The sequence below is a fragment of the Rhinatrema bivittatum genome, chromosome 13, assembly GCF_901001135.1.
Source record: "Rhinatrema bivittatum chromosome 13, aRhiBiv1.1, whole genome shotgun sequence".
In the NCBI taxonomy this organism is placed as follows: domain Eukaryota; kingdom Metazoa; phylum Chordata; class Amphibia; order Gymnophiona; family Rhinatrematidae; genus Rhinatrema; species Rhinatrema bivittatum.
The window spans coordinates 24,394,976-24,416,395 of NC_042627.1; the positions used below are offsets into that span (position 1 = coordinate 24,394,976).

Below are 21,420 nucleotides of genomic sequence, written 5' to 3' on the forward strand. Positions count from 1 at the left end.
TTTGCTGAGGCTCCTAGAAATTGTGGCTGCAATCCAGATTTTTAAAAGCTTCCACTTTTTTTTTATTGCTGTGAAGCACGTTAGAGGCACAGTGTGACTGAATTTCGTTTTGATAACGCCTTCTTAATGACTGCAAGCTGTCCCGTCCCTGCACGCCATGGCTGCTAGAGTTTTTTTTTGTTTTTTTTTTTTTGTTTGTGACATGTCGCTCTATTTCTAACACCTCTTCACTCCCACCTTCCCCAGGTATGCTTCAAATACTTCTGTCGCTCCTGCTGGCACTGGCAGCACTCCATGGAGATCCTGCGTCATCACCGCCCGCTCATGCGCAACCAGAAGAGCCGGGACTCCAGCTAAAAGATGCAGCGGCCGCAGCAGTCTGCAGGGAGAAGCTTTTATTTAACCTGCCAAACAGGGGAGAAGTGGGCACGCTCGGCAGTGCAGTGCCCAGACTGGAAGCGCGCATAAGGACTAAGGAAATTGTTTCAAAAAAAAAAAAAAAAAAAGTTCACCTTTTGCACTTGCTGGTCTGTGTTATGGGGGAGGGGGGTTTCGCACTAATGCACAGTGAATTTTGTTGGAGGGGGGGGTTTTGAGGGGGGACCCTCCCCAGAACAGTTCTTGCAGTTCCCAGACTTTGGTCCCTGAATCTGTTTTGTTTTTTTGTGGCTTTTTTTGCTGAGGAGAAGCAAAAAGAAAGGGCCATGTGTTCTGCAGGTGTTGGTATTGAGTCCTTCACCTAAGGTATTTTCTTTCCTTTTATTTATTATAAGGCGCTTTTTTACATTCCTTGCAATTCAAATGGTAATAATGCAGCAGGTTTCATTGACACCATTTTTTGCACTTGCCATACAGTGCCTTTCAAATTTATTTAACCCCCATCTGAACGGCATAAACTGAGTGTTCAGCTGGTGTTTTTTACTGTAACAACTAAAAGGGAGACTTTGCTCTTCATTTAAACCAAATCATAGTTCACACATTTTACGCTCGTAAGGTTTTTACCAGTTCCTTTTTTACACTCTTAAGATGGTTTTTAAGTCATTTGGAAAAAAAACAGACTTTCCCTTTATTTCCTGGCAGCTTTTAACATTATTGCAACTTATTTTGTGTCTGGGGGCTGCTGGTTTAGAAAGAGAAAAAAAAAAAGTTGTGAAATCGAGATCTTTGCAACCAGAGAACAGGATTTTTGGATTTGAAACTGGACCGGATAAACGACATTGGAGCTGCTGTACATAGTTTTAAAGTTTTTGTTGCACTTTTTTAATTTGCACTTATGGGGGGGAAGGGGTTGAGGTTTTTAATCACAGTCACAAGACTTAAACTCTATTTTTTTTGAATAATCTAAGTTGAAAAAAAAGGGCTTCTGCCCTTTGCTAGGGGTAGATTGAAGGCTGAAGGGAGTCCTTGCTCCTGCAGAGGACTAATTAACCTATTATTTTTTTGTCAAACAATGCAGCCTGTAATGCAGCAGTCAGATGCTGCTGGCATTTCAAACCTTGATGTTTTATCCTTTTTTCCCCCCAATTGGAAGCTGTGTGCCAAAGAGCCAGTGTCTTGTTAAACCTTTTTTTTTTTTCTTCCTGCTGAGCTGAAATGCCTTGTTATGTATCCCAGCTGCTCTTGTGGGTTTCTTTTTTTGTGAAGCTGTGTGAAGTCTCTACCTCATTGTAGTATGCAGGCAAGACGACTGCACTTACCTACAGATGTGGAGTAAGCTGTGGTGTACAATATATTTTTTTGGCACATAATAAAAAAAAATGTTGAAGCAGTATCACTACCTGTTGTGTGTCTGTCCTTATAATGAAACTGATATTGGGGGTGGGGGAGTAATCATATACCCAGAATGTGCTGTCATGGCAGAACACAAGATTTTGGGCTTTGTAAGGAGCAGCTCATGTGCATCAAGGATCTATTTCAGTCATTTGACTCCTTGGGGGTGAGGGGACACAGCCTTTGCACTACCTGCATGATGCATCCTGAGGAGAATGACCACTCTTCTGTCCTCATTTAAGACTTACTGGGGACACATGGCTTAAATGCTTGCTCGTCTGGATCTTAAGACCATCTTTCATTGCCGCTTCAGTGATTCTAACTAGTTCATCTTTTGGTTCAGGCCTTTTTGGGTAACTTTGTAGATTGCTGTATCCTAGCCAGCTGAAGTACAGTAATTCTTTAGATTTCCACAGGTTGGGGGAAGCGCATATCTAGAGTAATACAACACATGTCCTAGCCTTGTGCATTTTATATGGTGGTGTTTTCTATGCTTTCCAGAGATGGCCCCCACTTTCCCTGTACGTACCCAGATCAGTCCAGACTGTGGGTTGAGCCTCCTTTCCAGCAGGTGGAGACAGACTAAAACTGAAAGGATATCCTATATGAGGACAGAGCCTATCCTGTAACCCTTCAGTATTTCTGTCTCCAACAGGTGCAGCAGCTCACCCTTCGGTTCTCTGCTTTAGGCTAGTCAACCTTTCCTTCTTCTTTTCCTTAGGCTCAAGCAAGTACTTATTTGTAGTTGTCTTTTCCTATTTAAAAAAAAACAAAAAACTTTCTGCCCTTAGTAACTTTTTTCTTTCTTCTGTGAGGGAGATGGATCAGTCTCCCAGCTCTTGCTGGGCTCAGCAGGGCTTTGCCTTTGTGCGCTGCATAGCCTGAGCCCATATCCGCTTCCAGGTATGGGGACAGTCTCTCCGGGTCTCGTTTCCCCCCCCCCCCCCCCCCCCCCCCCCCCCCCCCGCCCCCAAGCTGGCTGCCGAGAGGGTTTAGAACAAGACTGCTGTGCTCAGTAAAAAAAAAATTAAAGTTTGAATATAAGTTACAGGTATCCGCCTACCTCTAACTTATTTGCAGCAGTAGACCAGTATTTTTTTTTTTCTTTTCTGGTCTTAGCAGGCCTTGAACCGGCAGCCAGACAGGCAGGAGTCAGCAGGTTTCCCTCCTGCTTCACTCCGGGCCTGCAGGCTGTCAATCAAACCTTTTTTTTTTTTCTTCAGTAGCAGTTCTGCTATGCCGCGGCAGGCAGCCTGCCTCTCTTGTGGGCAGCCCTCTTCGTGGTTTTCATGATGGGGCCTCTGCTCTGCTTGCCTGCCGGGTGAGGAAGGTCCCTCCTCGGCAGGACAAGCAAATTTAGCCCAGGGATAGTCTTCCTCCGGCATGGCTTCAGCGGTGTCTGCCCGGAGGCTCCTCTGGCTACACAATTGGTTGGCCGATCAGTCTTCCAAAGCCCACTTAGGCATGTTGCCGTTCAAAGGTAAGATGCTCTTTGAGGACCTTGAGAAGCTTATGGACTCCTTGGTGGACAACAAGGTCCATAAACTCCCGGAGGACTGTCCTAAACCTACCCGGTCTTACACACCCTCCCGTTCTCGCTTCCGGGGTCAGTGTCATTATACTCCGCAGGCGGGGTGGTTCCTCGGGTTTTTCTTCTCGAGCTCAGTCTTGGTCTCAGCTCTTTCGTGAGAGCCAGCCTGCACGCTCCACCCCCAAGCCTGCCACACAATGAAGTTCAGCTGACTCATTCCTTGGTCCCCTACCTCGGTGGCCGCCTCTCCCTGTTTTACGAGGAATGGGTCAATCACGTCTGATCAGTGGGTCCTCGACATTATCAGACGGGTATGCCTTCAAGATTGTTCACGACCTTCCGGATCTTTTTCTCTTCTCTCCATGCAGGCAGTCCAAGAGGGATGCAGTGGAACAAACCCTCACCAGACTCCTGGATCTGGGCGCGGTGGTTCCGGTCCCGGAGAGGGAGCTTGGCGCTGGCCAGTATTCAATTTACTTCGTTGTCCCCAAGGAGGACTGGTCCTATTGCCAGATACTGGACCTCAAGAGGGACAATCGCACCCTCAAAATTCCTCATTTCTACATGGAAACCCTGCGAGCGGTCTTGGCGGTTCGCCCTGGAGAATTTCTCGCTTCTCTTGATCTCACAGAGGCATACTTCCATATTCCGATTTACCGCGACTACCAGAAGTATCTTCGCTTCCATGTTCTCAACCAGGACTTCCAGTTTTGGGTGCTAACCTTCAGTCTCATGACCACGCCTTGCACCTTCACCAAGGTCATGGTGATGGTTGCCGGCGGCTCTGTGCCAGGAAGGAATCCTTGTCCATCCCTATCTGGACAACTGGCAGCTCAGGGCCAAGTCGGCAGCTTCCTGTCAACAGGCGGTGAATCGCGTATTCTCTTCACTTCCCTCGGGTGGATAGTGAATTTCTCCAAGAGCAACCTTCAGCCCTCCCAGTAGTTAGAGTTCCTGGGAGCCCACTTAGACACCCGAGTAGGCAAGGTTTTCTTACCGCGTGTGCACGCTCTCAAGCTGATCAAGCAGATCCAGAATCTGATTGCTCTACCTTCCCCGACGGCCTGGGACTACCTGCAGGTTTTGGGATCCATGGCTTCCACCATCAACCTCGTCCCCTGGGCTTTTGCTCATATGCGTCCGTTACAGAAAGCTTTGCTATCCTGCTGGCAGCCGGTGTCTAACAGTTTCACATGGTCCTTCCGTTATTGGACTCTACAGTCGACGACTTGCAGTGGTGGCTGTCGCTCCCTCATCTCCTCCAGGGGATGCCTCTCCAAGTGCCACAGTGGACAATAGTAACCACGGACACCAGTCTGTCGGGCTGGAGTGCGGTTTGTCTCTTCCAGGGAACCTGGTCACAGACTCAAGTCTTGCTGGCACATCAATCGGTTAGAGACCCTGGCGGTACGCCTGGCCCTTCAGGAGTTCCTCCCCCCCCCCCCCCCCTGCTCTGCAGCAAGGCGGTAAGAGACCTGTCCAACTCTACCACAGTGGCCAGAACAGCATCTGCAGTGCCTGGCGGCCTACCACATCGCAGGCAAGGAAAATGTCCAAGCCGATTTCCTCAGCCGTCAATCGCTCGATCCGGGGGAGTGGGAACTCTCTGATAGGGCCATGGCTCTGATAGTGGACAGGTGGGGTCCCCCCCACCTAGACCTCAAGGCAACCCTGCACAATTCCAAGGCCCATCGGTTCTTCAGCTGCTGGAGGGAGCATGGCTCAGAGGTTATGGATGCTCCGGCTCTTCCTTGGCCAGTGGATGTCCTCCTGTACATGTTCTCCCCCCCCCCCCCCCGTGGCTCCTGGTGGGAAAAGTTCTCAGAATCTAACTCCACCAGGGAACCGTGGTTCGCAGATCTCATCAACCTGGCGACGGTCAGACCCCTGCGTCTTGCTCCTCTACCTCGTCTACTTCAAGGGCCTGTATTTTTGGACCAGGCTGATCGCTTCTGTCTAGCGGCCTGCCTTTTGAACAGCAACGCCTGAGGCGTAAGGGTTAAGGAGGAGGTCATCTCCACCTTGCTATGGGCCCGGAAACTGACTTCCCTGGCCTACATACCCATCTGGAAAGTTTTTGAGTTTGTGTGGAGTCGGGTATCCCAGCGCACTCCGCCCCGGTCTCCGTGGTTCTTTCTTTTCTTCAGAAGGGCCTCTCCTTCAGTTCTCTGCGCATACAGGTCTCTGCACTCTGCTCTCTCCTGGGTCGGGTGGAAGGTCATTCCCTAGCGGGCCATCCGGACGTGATTCGGTTTCTGAGGGGGGTTAACATCTCCACCCATCCCTTCTCGTGCCACGTGCCCATCGTGGAGTCTTAATCTGGTCCTTCGGGCTCTCTGCGCGGCTCCATTCGAACCTCTTCATCACGCTACGCTAAAGGACCTCACGCTAAAAACTGTCTCTGGTCTCTATCTCCTCCGCTCGGCAGATCTCCGAGATTCAGGTGTTGTCCTGTCGGGGGGGCCCTTGTGTTTTTCCAATTCAGGGGTCTCTCTCAAGACAGTTCCTTCTTTCTTGCCAAAAGTTGTTTCCACCTTCCACGTCAACCAGTCGGTAGAACTCCCTGCGTTTTCCCCAGAGGAGATTGCGGGTATGCCTGGGGGCAATCTCAGTCAACTAGATGTCAAACGGTTCCTGCTTTGCTATCTCCAGGTTACCAACGACTTTCATGTTTCGGACCATCTTTGTCCTTTGGTGTGGTCCCAACTGGGGTAAGCTGGCTTCTAAGACCACTATTGAGCAGTGGTTGAAAGAAGCGATCTCTTTGGCCTATCTTTGCCGAGGTTGACCGGTTCCCGAGGGCCTGAAGGCTCATTCTCTGCACTCTCAGGCTACTTCTTGGGTGGAGAGTCAACCTGTTTCTCTGCAGGAAATTTGCAGGGCCACCACTTGGACGTCCTTCCATACTTTTGCTAGACACTACCATCTGGATGTGCACGCTCCGGTTTTCTGTTCCTTTGTGCTTCGAGCGGGACTGTCTCGGTCCCACCAGGTTTAGGGAAGCTTTGGTACATCCCACAGTCTGGACTGATCCAGGTACGTACAGGGAAAGAGAAATTAGTTCTTACCTGTTAATTTTCATTCCTGTAGTACCACGCATCAGTCCAGATGCCCTTCCCTGTCTTATGTCCTCTCAAAGCTTGTTTCTTGCAGGCTTGCAGATTCTAGTACATTTTTGTGCAAGAATACTGAGCAATTACACCGGAAGCCTTGGTCGTTTGAATACCAAGTATATGCAAGAGTGTATAGGCATACCATGTTTATTACATTGTTCTACAGTTGCTCTATTGAGCTTTATGGTTACTTGCTTGATCCTATTTGGGTTCTATTTTTCTGCTTTGACAATGGTTATACTGAAGGGTTACAGGATAGGCTCTGTCCTCATAGGATATCCTTTCAGTTTTAGTCTCTCCACCTAACAGGTAAGAACTCATTTTCCTTTTCTGGCATGTTAGGGGACCCTTCCCCTGGGGTGGCCAGTTCAGGTCTTGAGAGCCAAAAACAGGTCTGGTATTCAGGCTGTCCATAGTGAATATGCAATATATATTTGCATATTGTGGAAAGCCTGACAATGAGACCTCTTTTGCTTTTGAGGACTGATGTTGGCTACCATGTGCCCTAGGATCTGTTTTTGGTAACATGTTGGCAGGTGTGTAGCACCTCACTAAATCTCAGACTTCAGCCAGATCCTTTCATGGAAAAAGCCCAGAGGCCCATATACAGATGACATTGCCCAAAAATATTCTGGTGTAGAATAGCAAATGGTTTTTCCCTGTGCCAAGTTCCCTCAAGACCAGTCTTGACTATAACACTGCAATGCACACAAAAATGTGTTTAGGAGGAAGACTACTAAAATTTCTCTGACTACTTAAGTTTCAGAGAAGAGGGGGATGCAGGCTTCCTCAGGCAATAGACACATTCATATGAATGTTTTAGTATGAATAATTGATTGTCCCATGGTTGCAAGACAAATTCATGAGCTATCAGGATGGATAGTCAAGATCTCAGCAAACAAACACATACAAACTGCTAAATTGTGTGGAGGTGGGGAGAGAAAAAAAAACTCTTAAGTGACTCATTTTATATTAGAAGTTCCTATTTCATTGCACATCTTGACTCTTTCCAGAGAATGAGATCAATTGATCTTAAACTTAAAGTTTTTAACTTTGCATCAAATGAGCTTGCTATTTATGGATTGCAATGAAAGAAGGGTTCCAGATTTTCCATTCTGCAGGAAGATAATAGAACATGTGACTTCAACATCAGTTGCTGAAAATTTGATGCATTACTCAAACCTTAGTTGGGCTTAAACATTGGGTTTTTTTAAGGAATCTGCCCTTACAGGTAGGACCCAAGGAAGGAGTGAAGAGCGTGCAACAAGATTTTGGGTACTTCAGAAAACTGGCACTAGACCAAAATGCTAACTCTTTTTTTTTTTTTAAACTTTATAATTTTCTAATCACACATCATATGATTTACAAAGAAATGAATACATGGTTTGATAACCAGTAATTTACATTTAAACATAATAGTTAAACCACTGTTGAAAATAAGGAATATTATCTAAACCATTCATGTCAATGAGAGGAATATGCAGGATATGGAAAACATGGGAGACTACTACAATTTTTACAATCAAAAGGTTGAAAGTATAGAACCTGCATCCATATTTTCCCTTTTTTAACTGTTAGACACTGGAGATGAAGTTGTTCCAGAAAACTTTGTAACTGCTCAGGAGTGAAAAAGATATAGCTCCTCTTGTTCCCTAAACATTTATAGGGAAATGCTAACTTTTTTTATTAAATTTATAGTGCATGTAGAAACCTGCAAAACAAAGGACAAGCAGGAATCTGGTTGTACCCATTTCAAAAAAGAGCTACAAAAAGTACAGAGGCAGCAAAAACAAAAGGAATGGAACTGCTCCCTTATGAAAGAAGGTTAAAGGATATGATGCGGATTTATAAAATCGTGTGTGGGGTAGAATAGTTAAAGGGAACTTTTTGTTTCCTGGAGTGGCTCCTAGCGCTAGCACTAATGGGTAGCAGAAGTAAAACAAATTGGAAATATTTTTTCCACTCTATGCACAATTAATCTATGGCACGTAGTCACAAAATCTAGCATAGCTGAACTTAAATTGGTTGAAGTCCTGGAAGAAAAGTTCATAAACAATTTATTTGCCTGGTAGATTTGGCAAGCCATTGCTTATCCTTGGGAGTGGGCAACATTTTGGCATCTGCTGGATACTTATTAGAGATCTAGATTAGCCACTATCAGGATGCTGGGCTCTCAATATATCCTTGATCTGACCCCCTCGATCTGGCACCTCGTCTCTTGTGTGCACTTGAACTAGCAGAGCTGGGTGAAACCTCTGAGCAGTATGCCATGACTAGCTCAGTCTTGCTCTGGCTGTAGGAAGCTCTTGGAAATGCCTGAAAAAAGTAAAATGGACAGACAGCACAACAGGACCCTTTTGTGGGAAAACGAAAATAATTTTCTTTCAGATGCAAGAGTTTAAAAAGGAAAAAAAAAGCCCAGCTGTAAGAAAACACAGGTAAAAGCTTGTGGTGGGGGAGGGGAGCGCTCCTGCACACACGCTTTGCCAATCCAATTGTATAGTTCAGCCTTGTTTTCATAACAGCAGCCAGCGCATGCTAGCACTTACGATGTTGGACGTGAGCAAGGTCACCCAAGGAATTGTGGGGAATAGTTGGGAGTGATGGTGTAATCTCTGCTAACTGAATGAGGAAAGTACAGGTTGAAGTATTACACTGCCAAAAATTTAACAGGAAAAACAGTATAAGCCTTTAAGTACTGTGCTGTGGCTTTGGAGCAACTGAAAGAGGTAAAAGAACAATATCACCAACTCGACAAAGATGAAAAATGGCAAAAAACCATGTGAGCCATGAAGCCTGTCTTGTCCTGTTCTGAATTGCAGTTGTTGGGGCTTGGTTATCCATCCTTTTTTTTTTTTTTTAATCTGCTTTGAAGTGGGATTACATTCAGATACTATAGATATTTCCCAATCTTCAGAGGGTTTTACAATCTAATTTTGCAATGGAGGGTAAAGTGATTTTGCACAAGTAGCAATAATGGGACAGCAGTACTGTGCTGCTCTTGTGCTAATAGACAACTTTTTCATGCCTCTTTTAACAACTATTTTACACTGTTGCCTGGCAGCTCAATCTGTGATCCAGTCTTTTTATATGAAATCTTCTCTTGGTAGAAATTGCAGTATAAATTCATTACTTGGGAGCTAAGAATGTTTAGAACTTTTTTAAACTGACCAGCCTTGTACCAGCAGGCTTATGAGTGAATGCAATAATTTAAAGTGCAGCTTTATTTGAGTAAAGGGGAAAAGAGTCCTTTTAAGATGTATTCATTCTGTCGAAAAAGTGACCTAATAGCATTCTTGCTGACAAACTTGCTTCCTACCTTGTCTTTAAAATTACTATTGCAAGAATTATTTGGTCACTTAAAATATTTGCTGACAATCACTGCATTTGTGTAACTTCTCTACAACTAAATTTAGATTAAACTTTTCCTTGTGGTTAAATTTTATGGTAAACCTTATCAAAATCAGGCTTTTTTGTTTAAAGCAAAAATTTTAAGACCACACTAAAGGACTAGGGAGGAGGAAATTTTAATAGCTGCCATGTTTACAACAATGATAGGAAAATGGTCCCATGGACATTTCACATTGGCTCAATAAAAGACCTTTTATCTATATCTGAAAATCTTTCTTGAGGACCACTAGGGCTACTGGCTTGACTTATTACAGCAAAGGTGAGCTAATACTGTTTCTTCAATTAGCATAGCTTGCTGAGCTAGTGTAGAATGTATTGCTTTAATATATCTGATGTAGGTATTGTCCATTCATGCAAAACTTTGTAGCAGTAGCTCAAGCATCATGCTCTGACCTTCTAGAGGCAGATTCTTAAGTATCATGCACCAGAAGCTTTATGCACTAGAAAATATTGGCCAGCTTATTTCCAGTACCCAAGTTTAATGACCAGCAAACTGAAAATTGTGCATCTTTCTACCAGTTCTATCTACTGTTCCTGCTAAGGCTTGGGTTGCTGTGTGCAAATGTTTTTTGCTTGTGATCAACAATTTTTTGTTACATTACCCTGTGAGAAGTGAACTACTTACTTTGCAAAAAGCCTATCAGTTTTATACTTGTAGCAATCCACTCCTTAGAGAGAACAGTTGTAGCAGCACACATGCATGCAAACTCTCATACACATGTACCCACCCTTGCATATTCTTTCTTATTCTCGTTCCTTTCACTCTGCACACTCACTCAGTTCTCTTCCACCCTCATACTTGTCTCCTTAACGGCAAACCCTTCACTACCAAATTGAGTACTGAGATGGTCTGGCAAAGTTCTAGGTGTTCTCTCTTGTAGGGGTTGGTGTTACTTCTCACCCAGCAGCAGCCTTATCTATGATACTGCAGTAATGCAAATATACCATGCTCTAGAAAACTACTATCCTACCTATTGCGATTAACAGAACAAGCTAGACTGCTACATCATACAGAAACTACATGCCAGCAGAAATACTGCACCTCCAGTTAAATGTAAGGAATACAGATGGACCCTTACCTAATCCAGAATAAGACTACACATTAGAAATAAACATGCACACAAAATTAAAATACCCCAAGAAACCAGATCCTGACTAGAGGAATACGGAAGAAAGAACAAAATACAATTTCCTAGTATGTAGCAGATGGACTCAGGACCAGTGGGTATAGTGTACTCCTGATAGCAGCTGGAGACGGATCAGATTTCAATCTGACTTCAGCCCTAGTACATATACCCCTGCAGGAAGTGCAGCTCTTCAGTATTTTCCGTCTCCATAGCAGTTAGGGACTACCTGCACGCTCTCATAGTGTTAGAACAAATTCAACAGAGAAAACCCAAATTCAGAAGAAAATCTACTTCTACTCCTGCGGTGATACCCTCTGGTCCCTCCCCCAGTTGAGTTCGAGGTGATTTCCGTGGTCCGGAGGTAAGCCTCGGTTTGGTGGCTGATCCGTGGTGGGGACCTAGCCCCTGATCTTGGGCGCGGCTGAGAGGCAGTGGGTGCATCCTCGAGTGCGGCAGTGAATGTATTTACCCTCTCCCCCCACAGCCGGAGACTGCCCGGGATGAAACCGGGAAGCACCAAAGGTAAGGTAGAAATCTTCATAGACTCAGAGGTTCGAGGAGTCTCACAGGTTGCCGGCTGGGACCAGTGTTGCAGGGTTGATCTGCCCTAGCAGGGCCAGGCCCCAGTTAGATCCAAGGGTTCCTCCCATGTGGAGACCCTCCGCGCTGGTCGCTGTCGCCATTTTGGCCCTATTCGCCGCTCTGTCCACCGTCTCAATCTGGGCGCACAAGGCTAGCTAGGTGCACAAAATACATGTGCACATAAAGTTACACACACAAGGGCTGTGCGCATAAGATATATGCGCGCTGGGCGCACACCTGCCTGCACGCACATATTAGACGCACCGGAGCGCATAAGGATTTACGCGCCTATATCCATGGCACCACCGGAAACTGAGATCAAGGCTCAAGGCCTCTGCCCAGCATGCCACATCAGAGCCGCACAAAATGAAGAGGCCAACGCCCTGTGCGAGGAGGCCCTTGGAGATCCAGTCCCACCCAGGGCCGAGTACTAGCACCTCAATGAGTACCCCGGACCTAGCAAATTCCAGCAGGACACCCCCTCAAACGGGGACCCCCAGGGACACAGCACTCCCTAGCTTGGACCCAGCGTCTATCTCATGGGTGGAATTCTTCAAAGGCTTACACACCTTCGTTCACATGTAGACGGAGCCTCCACCAGAAGACCTTTATGCCCCTAGCCCCTCTAGGCCCAGACAAATGTTTCCACCGCCCAGAAGCCCCACCTACAGGGACACAGACAACTCTGAAGAGTAACCAGAGCCCCTAGAAGAGGGGGAACTGCCCCCCGGGAACAGAGTCTCACCGAACCATGAGACACTTCTTCACCAAGGATGAGCTCCCAGACCTGGTCACCCACAACCTGAAGGAGCTTGCTACGCCGGGCACAAGTGCTTTGGGGGAGCCTAATACAAATCCCCTGCTAGAGGGACTCCGCCAGACCTCTTGCCATTTCCCTTTGTTACAAGCCATCCAGCAGCTAACTGACCTGGAATGGAGTGCTCCAGAGTCCACATTCAAAGGGGGACGAGCTATGGCAGCCATGTACCCCTGGACCCGGCAGCCAAAGACCTTCTGACATGCCCAAAAGTGGATGCCATGGTCTGCATGGTCTCGAAGCACACTACTATCCCAGTGGAGGGAGGTGCAGCGCTCAAAGATGCTCATGACTGATGTCTGGAATCCATCCTTAAACAGTCCTTTGACGTCTCCACTATGTCCCTACAAATAGTGGCCTGCTGCACTGTGGTGACACATGCCTGTCTATCACAGACCAGGAGCAACAACCCTGGGGAAGCCATGGAACCAGCAGTATCATTCCTTGCGGATGCTGCTTCCGATCTGGTGCACACAGCTGCCGGAGGAGTGTCATCAGCTGTGGCAGCCAGGAGGCAACTCTGGCTCCAAAGCTGGTCGGCCAACGCATCTGCCAAAACGTGACTCACAAGGATGCCCTTCAAAGGATCCCTCCTGTTCGGCAGCAAACTAGAGAATCTGGCTAACAAATGGGGCAAGTCCCCATTGCCGCGACTACAGGAGGACAGGAATAAGAAAAACTAGCGACCCTTCCCCCGGTCCTCCTGGGGCAGAGGTTCACAGTGCTTCAACACATACAGACATAATTATCAAGCGCCCCACCTTACAGGCAGGAGCCAGTCCTTTCGGAACAAGCACAACAAAAGGGGAACCAGCTCAGGTCCAGGCCCCAGCCGCATCCCACAATGAGATTCAGCCGACCCATCCAAGGGAAGAAGTCATAGGGGGCAGACTAGCCCTATTCTACCACAGATGGCTCGAACTTCAGACAAGTGGGTCCTAACCATCACTTGAGAGGGGTATTACCTGGATTTCCTACGAACCTCTCTGGACAAGTTCGTGGAATCCCCCTGCCATGACCCCTTCAAGAGGGTGGTGGAAGCTACACTGTCCAGACTACTGGCCCTTGAGGCCATAACCCCAATACCCCCACAAGAAATAAATACTGGGCATTATTCCATTTATTTTATCATCCTCAAGAAAGAGGGGATGTTCAGGCCCATCCTGGACTTCGTCTGTCAACCGCCACCTGAGGATTCCCCGCTTCTGCATGGAAACCCTATGCTCTGTAATAAGGGCGATTTAAAACCGGGAGAGTTTCTCACATCCCTGGATCTTTCGGAAGCCTACCTACACATCCCGATCCATCAGGAACATCAGCGCTTCCTACACTTCAAAATCCAGGACCGTCACTACCTGTTCCGGGCACTACCCTTCAGGTTAGCCACAGCACCCCAGATGTTCACCAAGATCATAGTGGTGGTGGCGGCAGCACTGAAGAAGGAAGGAATCCTCGTACACCCTTACCTAGATGATTGGCTGATCAGGGCTAAATCTCCAGAGGAAAGTCACCGAGCAACCAACAGTGTTAAAACTCTACTGGAGAGTCTCGGATGGGTGGTCAACACAAACAAAAGTTGTCTGCAGCCTTCACAGTCTCTAGAATACCTAGGAGTCCGATTCGACACCAAAGACAAGGTCAGCCTGACTCCCATAAGGTGATCAAAACTGAGGAACCAGTTACAAATCCTGCTGAGCAAACCTTGCCCCACAGCATGGGATTACCTGCAAGTCCTTGATCTGATGGCATCCACACTGGAAGTAGTGCCATGGGCGTGGTCTCACATGAGACCCCTACAGCACTCACTTCTATCACGATGAAATCCACTGTCTCAGAACTACGCCGCACATCTACCACTCCTGGGCAGAGTTCAGACCCACCTACGATGGTGGCTGCAGCTCAGCCACCTGAGCCAGGACACAAGACTATCTTCACCAACCTGGACCCTGCTCACCACATACGCCAGCCTATGAGGATGGGGAGCACACTGCGAGGAGCTAACCGCCCAAGGGCCATGGAACATCAACCACCTAGAAGCGCGGGAGGTCAGACTAGCCTGCCTACGGTTCATTCAGACTTTGGGACAAAGCGGTCAGAGTAATGTCAGACAATGCCACAATAGTGGCTTACATCAACCTTCAGGGGGGAACCAGAAGCCAACAGGTATCTCTGGAAATAGACCCCCTAATGTCGTGGGCGGAAGTAAATCTCCAGGAGATCTCAGCCATCCACATTGCCGGGAAAGACAACATCACAGTGGACTACCTCAGCAGAGAAAGTTTAGACCCAGGAGAATGGAAGCTGTCAACCGCAGCAATCCAAATGAAAGTGAACCATGGAGAACACCAGACATGGGCATTGGACTGGTTTACGGGAAGGTCCAAGTACCCAGGTATTTCAGCTATCACTATCATTTGGAATGCAGCAGTCGACAGCTTCCATTCTCCTGGGTCTAGACTTTCTCTGCTGAGGTAGTCTGCCGTGATGTTGTCTTTCCTGGCAATGTGAACGGCCGAGATCTCCTGGAGATTTACTTCCACCCAAGACAGTAGGGGATTGATGCCCTGGTACAGACCTGGCCACAGGGGACTCTATTATACACCTTCCCGCTGTGGCCCCTATTGGGCGCAATCATTCACAAGATACAGCTACACAGGGGACGTACTTCTGGTGGCCCTGGACTGGCCAAGAAGACCGTGGTATGCAGACATGAGAATACTACTGGCAGGGACCCCCCTGCTGCCGCTGCCGCCGCCGCCTCCACACAGAAACCTACTTCAACAAGGGCTGATCCTCCACGAGGATCCAACTCTATTCTCTCTTATGGCCTGGCTATTGAGAGGGCTTGCCTGAGAGAGCGGATACTCGAGGGGGGGGGGGGGTTGTAGTCGACACCCTACTCTGAGCACGCAAGTTCTCCACATCTTTAATGTACATAAGGATTTGGAGAGTATTTGAAGCCTGGTGCGAAGACCACGACATCATACCACGCTCAAACACATCTGCCCACCCCTAAAGTAGCCGGTACCTCTTTGGAATTTCAACCTGGTCCTGGATTTTCTAGCAGGAGCCTCCTTCAGGCCCCTCTGCAGACTGTCTCTCCGACTATTAACTTTGAAGACGGCATTCCTGCTGGCAGTTTGTTCAGCCTGCCGCATTTCAGAACTACAAGCACTGTCCTGCCGTGAGCCGTTCCTCAGGCTCACCCCAGGAACCATTCAGCTACGCACGGTTCCTTCCCAAAGTGGTGTCACACTTCCATCTTAACCAAACCATCTCGCTACCATCGCCGGATGAGTTTAAGAATTCGGAAGAAGCTCGTAGTCTTCACCACCTCAACATCGGCAGACTCCTATCCAGATACCTGGAAACGTCGGAACCCATACAAAGAACGGACCACCTATTCGTTCTTCACAGCATGAAGAGACAAGGGGAAGTGGCCTCGCGGGCAACCATAGCTTGCTGGATCAAGGAAGTCTACATAGAAGCAGGCAAGCCGCTGCCTCTACAAGTCAAGGCCCATTCTACTAGAGCCCAGGCAGTGTCCTGGGCAGAAACCAGAATGTTGTCACCTGCCAAGATTTGCAGGGCGGCGACATGGTCCTCTATCCACACCTTCTCCAGGTTCTACCGCCTGGATGTTCAGGCTCGGGAGGACACGGCCTTTGCAAGAGCAATACGAAGTGGGTCACGGGCAGCCTCCCACCCGGTTCGGGAGTAGCTTTTATACATCCCATTGGTCCTGAGTCCATCTGCTACATTTTTTTTTTTATATACCGATGTTTCTGTATAGAATACATATCGCACCGGTTTACAGAGAACTGAACTGTCGCCTTGGGGGCGGATACATTAGAACAAGGTTGAAACTGAAACTTACAGAGAACCAGTGGAATGCAATTCAAAACATGATTAGCAAAATAAAGTACAATTCAAAACATATACAAATTCAAAACATATTTACAGTGAGATTGGTGGACCAGCGTCTGTAAAGCTTGATTCATCTGCTCTTAGCTCTCGGGGAACGCTTGGCTAAATAGCCAAGTCTTTAGCTTCTTTTTGAATACCAAAAGGCAGGGTTCTTAGCGGAGGTCCGGAGGGAGCGAGTTCCAAAGTGAGGGACCAGCTGTGGAAAGGGTGCGTTTCCTAAGTGAGGTTTTGGCCGGCTGGGTTTGTAGCATATCCTTGTACGATCTTCTTATGGGTCTCATGGTAGTGTGCTGCTGAAGTTGGAAGGTTAGGTTGAGGGGGGGAGATGTTGTGTAAGGCCTTATGGATCATCATGAGGGCTTTAAAGAGTATCCTGAATTTAATTGGCAGCCAGTGAAGGTTCTGTAGGATAGGGGTGATGTGTTCCCTTTTATTGGTGTTTGTGAGGATCCTGGCCGTCGCGTTCTGGACCATCTGAAGTGGTTTGATTGTGCTGGTGGGTAGGCCCAGAAGGAGTGAGTTGCAGTAATCCAGTTTCGGGAGGATGATAGATTGTAGTACCAGGTGGAAATCTCGGAAGTGCAGTAGTGATTTTAATTTTTTTAATACTTGCAATTTAAAGAAGCATTCCTTGGTGGTGTTTACGAATTTGCTTAGGTTGAGTTGGTTGTCTAGTAGCACACCAAGGTCTCTTACATGCGTTGTGTGGGCGATAGATGTGATGGGGAGTTGAGAAGAAATTGGGGGGGGGGGGGTTAAGTGGAATGCAGTTGTCTGGGGCTATTAGGAGGATTTTGGTTTTGTTGGTGTTAAGGATGAGGTTGATGGAGAAATTACTTACCTGCTAACTTCGTTTTCCTTAGTGTAGACAGACTCGGCATCCCACCCTTGGCTGCTGTTACTCATGGAATTTCGAATGATATAAGGGTAAGCCATATTTTCCTTCACTTTAGACACCCATCCTACCAGGTGTCGACGCTTTCCGGTTGAGGGCACTGGCGGTCTCCAGCTATAGCCAATTCAACCAGATCAAGTTATAAAGTTTAACCAAGTTATGAAGTTATTCAAGTCAAATTAGTCAGTCACGCATATCCACAATGCTTTTTTGGAGAATACTAAAAAGCTGCACTTCATGCAGGGGGTATATGTACTGGTGGTGACGTCAGATTGAAATCTGATCCGTCTCCAACTGCTATCAGGAGTACACTATACCCATTGGTCCTGAGTCCATCTGTTGACACTAAGGAAAATGAAATTATCAAGTAAGTAATTTCTCCAATATGTAATATACATTCCCAAAGTAACAGACTAATCACTAAAAACTAAACTTTTTTTTTTTTTTTTTACTGTTTTGAAGAAAAAAAAAAGCTTAGGACCACCACATTAGAAAAATAAGATGTTCCCTAACTGTTTGTTCCCAATTCCTTTTATAGTATTTCCTTCCATTTTGTTCTGTCTTCCCTTCCCCCCCCCCCCCTTCAAATGCGGTGGGCCTCCACTCTCATGCTGTTTCACTCCCACGCAGGCTTGCTCTCGTGTCTCTATAGGCCCTCAGCTGCTCTTCTTGTGCTGTCGTATGAGGGGATCTGCAGTTGCCTTATCATACTCCTCCTTTTCTGCCTGTGGGCAGATACTCCTTCCTGCCCATGCAGATCCAGCAGCCTTTTTCTGCCAGGGCCACATGGGTATGAATAAGGAGGAACATGGCCATACCAGTTAGGTCTAACTCTATAGTACAAGACATGCCAATGGATCCAGGCGAACACTCTTCCTCTATGGACAGTGTGAGGAAGACCATTTTGGAGAATCCAGAATTGTAAGGAAAGGGTCTGTTCTTAAAATTTGCTGCTTTATTTTATAACTTGCCTATCAGATGTTCTTAGTAAAACATAATACAAACTAACACACACATTTGGAATGTTTTCATTATATTTCCACACTGTACTGGGAGTGCAGTCTATGAAAGCTGCCACCCCACCATCAAAGCCTTTTTGAGAAGGGGATGCTAGTTGGGGTTTTTTTTTCCTAGGTAGTTCTGTGTACTCCCCACCAAAAACCTTGTTTAAATTTAAGGTGTTTTGGGGGGGGGGGGGGTATTTTTTTTTTTTAATCTTTTTCCTAAATGACTTTATGTACATCTCAGACTGAATAACAGCAGGAAGGGTCATTGCTCCTTCCACCAAACATTCACTATTTAGTCTCATGCAAGTGCTACTGTATTAAGATCTTGGGGAGGGGGGGGGAGAGAAATATACAGGCACTATCTATTTGAAATGTGCAGGAATATAAACTTTCAAAGACACTCATACAAATAGGGACCAAAGAATGAAGTACTTAAAACAAAAAAAAAATTAACACAATTTTCACGTTATACCACTGAAAGATAATGTACTGATTCTAAAATTGAGATGATGGGCTGTGCTCTAGTAGCACCAACCATGATGCATGCATGCTGCATTGTGGGTGATTTGCAGGGCTTACAATGTGGAAGCAGAAAGGCCTAGCAGAACTGAATTACAATAACCAATTTCCACTAAAAGCAGAGAAGTTGTTGACCCACACCAATTTGGTTTTAGATGCTCTGAGTACTGAACTTTTACTTTCATTAACTGACCATCAAAAGAGGTTTAGATAATATTCAGTGCTATATTGTTGTCACTTGACATTTCATCGGTGTTTGACAGATGATTCTTCTCCACTGACTGCAAGAATGTGGCATAGCAGATCTAATTTTAAACTGTTTACCTCCTCTTTTTGCAATCTACACAGCAGTTCAAGATTAAAAATGAATATCCACGATGGTCATCTATCAAAACTGGCATTCCTCTCACATCTGCAAGCCTTTGCAATGGTTATGAAATTTTTGCTGACGTATAATTTTTTATCCACTTTCAGGCAACATGGCAGGATACTATTGGACAACTTCAGATCTGCTTTTCACCCATCACACAATGGCTTCATCAAAAGTTAGCTTTCAATATGTCCAAAACTACATTTCTGCTTATTCAGAGTCCTTGTTCAATCAGTCAAAAGGCCTCAATTGTTATCAACAAAAGGTCTTTTTCCATTAATGACTGCATTAAAAGTCTGGGATCTGGTTAAACTCCAATTTTTTTCATTTCTCTGCATATTAACGCCGTTATCAAAATGGGCTTTTCTAAGGAGTGAGCAGTTTAAAGCATCTCTTACATCAAGCTGATTTCTATTTTTCCCCACATAGAGGTAGATCTTTAAAAAGTGCGCACAACCGGCGCGAACAAAAGTATGCTGGATTTTATAAGATTCGCGCATAGCCGCGCGTATCTTATAAAAGCCAGGGTCGGTGTGCGCAAGGCTGCGCAAAATTGGCAGCCTGCGCGCACTGAGCCGCGCAGCCTGCCTCCGTTCCCTCCGCGCCCCCCCCCCCCCCTCACACACACACACACACACCCCCCTTTGTTGGGCAAGTTATGCCTGCTTGAAGCCGGCGTAACTTGTGCGTGCCGCTTTGCATCCCCGGCATAGGCCGCGGTGCCGGGGGACTCGGGACCACCCTCCTGGCCTGCCCCCTGACCCTGGACATGCCCCCTCCCGCCCCTTTTACGAAGCCACAGGACTTGCGCGTGTCCCGGGGCTTTGCGCACGCCGGCTCGCAAGTGCCCTGCGAGCGTAAATCCGGGAGGATTTACGCGCGCAGGGCTTTTAAAATCTAGCCCATTGAGTATTGGAATAGTCTATCATGGACTTCCAGATACTTCTATACAACCACATTCATTACTATTGAATGCCACTGCACGTCTTCTTACTGGAACGAAGTGCAATGAACATATTACTTCAACACTTATGGACCTACATTGGCTTCCTTTGCGCCAGTGAGAAGCGTATAAAATTGGGCATGACAGTGTTTAATCAATTCAGGATCTTGTCCATGATCTAACACTTTTGAAACTGATAGGATCTTAATAAGCATGAAGGTTGGTACAAAGAGACATGCTTCACTCTGCCAAATGTGCTCGCCTCTCTCTCTAACTAGAGAGTATGCCTTTGCTGTGGCAGCCCCACTTTGTAGAATTCTTTTCCAGTAGATTTACATTTAAGTGAGTGCTTAAAGACATTTAGAGGATTATTGAAAATGTTCCTCTTTAGGCAGGCTTTTCTCTAGGAGCAGGGTGCATTTTGGTTGCTATGAGTTGCTTATGCTGTGTGTTGGCTGAGCTTAAGCAAATGATTGTTATTAAGGTGGTGGTGTGAAATGTAATATTTTGAAATTTTATTTTGAGTGATTAATAAATGTAATCATTAAACATGTTATCTGTTTTTCTTAATTTCTGTAATCCACTTTGAGACCAAACCTGGCACAAAGTGGAGTATCAAATGTTCATAAATAAATAATCCAGGTCATTTAACATGTTTGCTTGAATTACAGTCTAAAAATCCATTATAGATAGTCTTAAATGTGCATGCTATGTAGTTTATTTAAAAAATATATATATATATTCTGGATGTGGCTTGAAAGATGATGAATAGAAAATTCCACGCAAGTCTCATAATGGGGTAGTAATAAGAAATCTATGACCTTCAATTTAAATTGTCTCAGGAAGATTATTTTCAAACATCTATCAAGAAGACTTCTATCTTTATTGATGTTCAATGCCAGATTATTTTCCAATAACCAAGTCCCAATATTTTTAGCTATTGTTTTTTTTTAATTTATTTATTTATTTATTTATTTTTTATTAATTTATACAATATCATGACATATACTGCCACTAACAAATTCGGATATCTACTGTCGTGTACCATATTGATTATACATTCTCTATCATATATTGTTTTTACAACAGCAGATATCCTACATTCAAAGAAAATCTAACAGATATCCAACCAATCTTAGAAAAGAGCAATCTAGGAAATTTTTCCAAGTATAATTGAAGGTATTGCCTCCTACTTTCTATATTGATAACTCAAAACTCTCTACTTATTCCCCATCATCTTTTTTGCATCCAAAAAGGTTTTCAAATCTTCTGGTTCAAAATATATATAAGTATTATTTTCATGACGAATTAAACACTTACACGGATATCTTATCAACATTTGGGCTCCCAATTGATCAGCCTGGGCTTTCATTTCAAGGAACTGCTTCCGTCTTACCTGAGTTACCCT

General features: G+C 45.9%; 1 protein-coding gene across 4 annotated transcripts in view; it reads left to right on the plus strand.

Annotated features, from left to right (window-relative positions):
- Positions 1-1,771, plus strand: part of CPEB1 (cytoplasmic polyadenylation element binding protein 1) — a 148,481-nt gene extending 146,710 nt beyond the window's left edge. For all 4 annotated transcript variants that reach the window (XM_029575167.1, XM_029575166.1, XM_029575165.1 and 1 more), the window contains exon 12: positions 247-1,771. In XM_029575167.1, the coding sequence (XP_029431027.1) occupies positions 247-357 (111 nt within the window). In that variant the 3' untranslated portion in view covers positions 358-1,771. The remainder of the gene's footprint in view (positions 1-246) is intronic.
- The last annotated feature ends 19,649 nt before the right edge of the window (positions 1,772-21,420 follow it).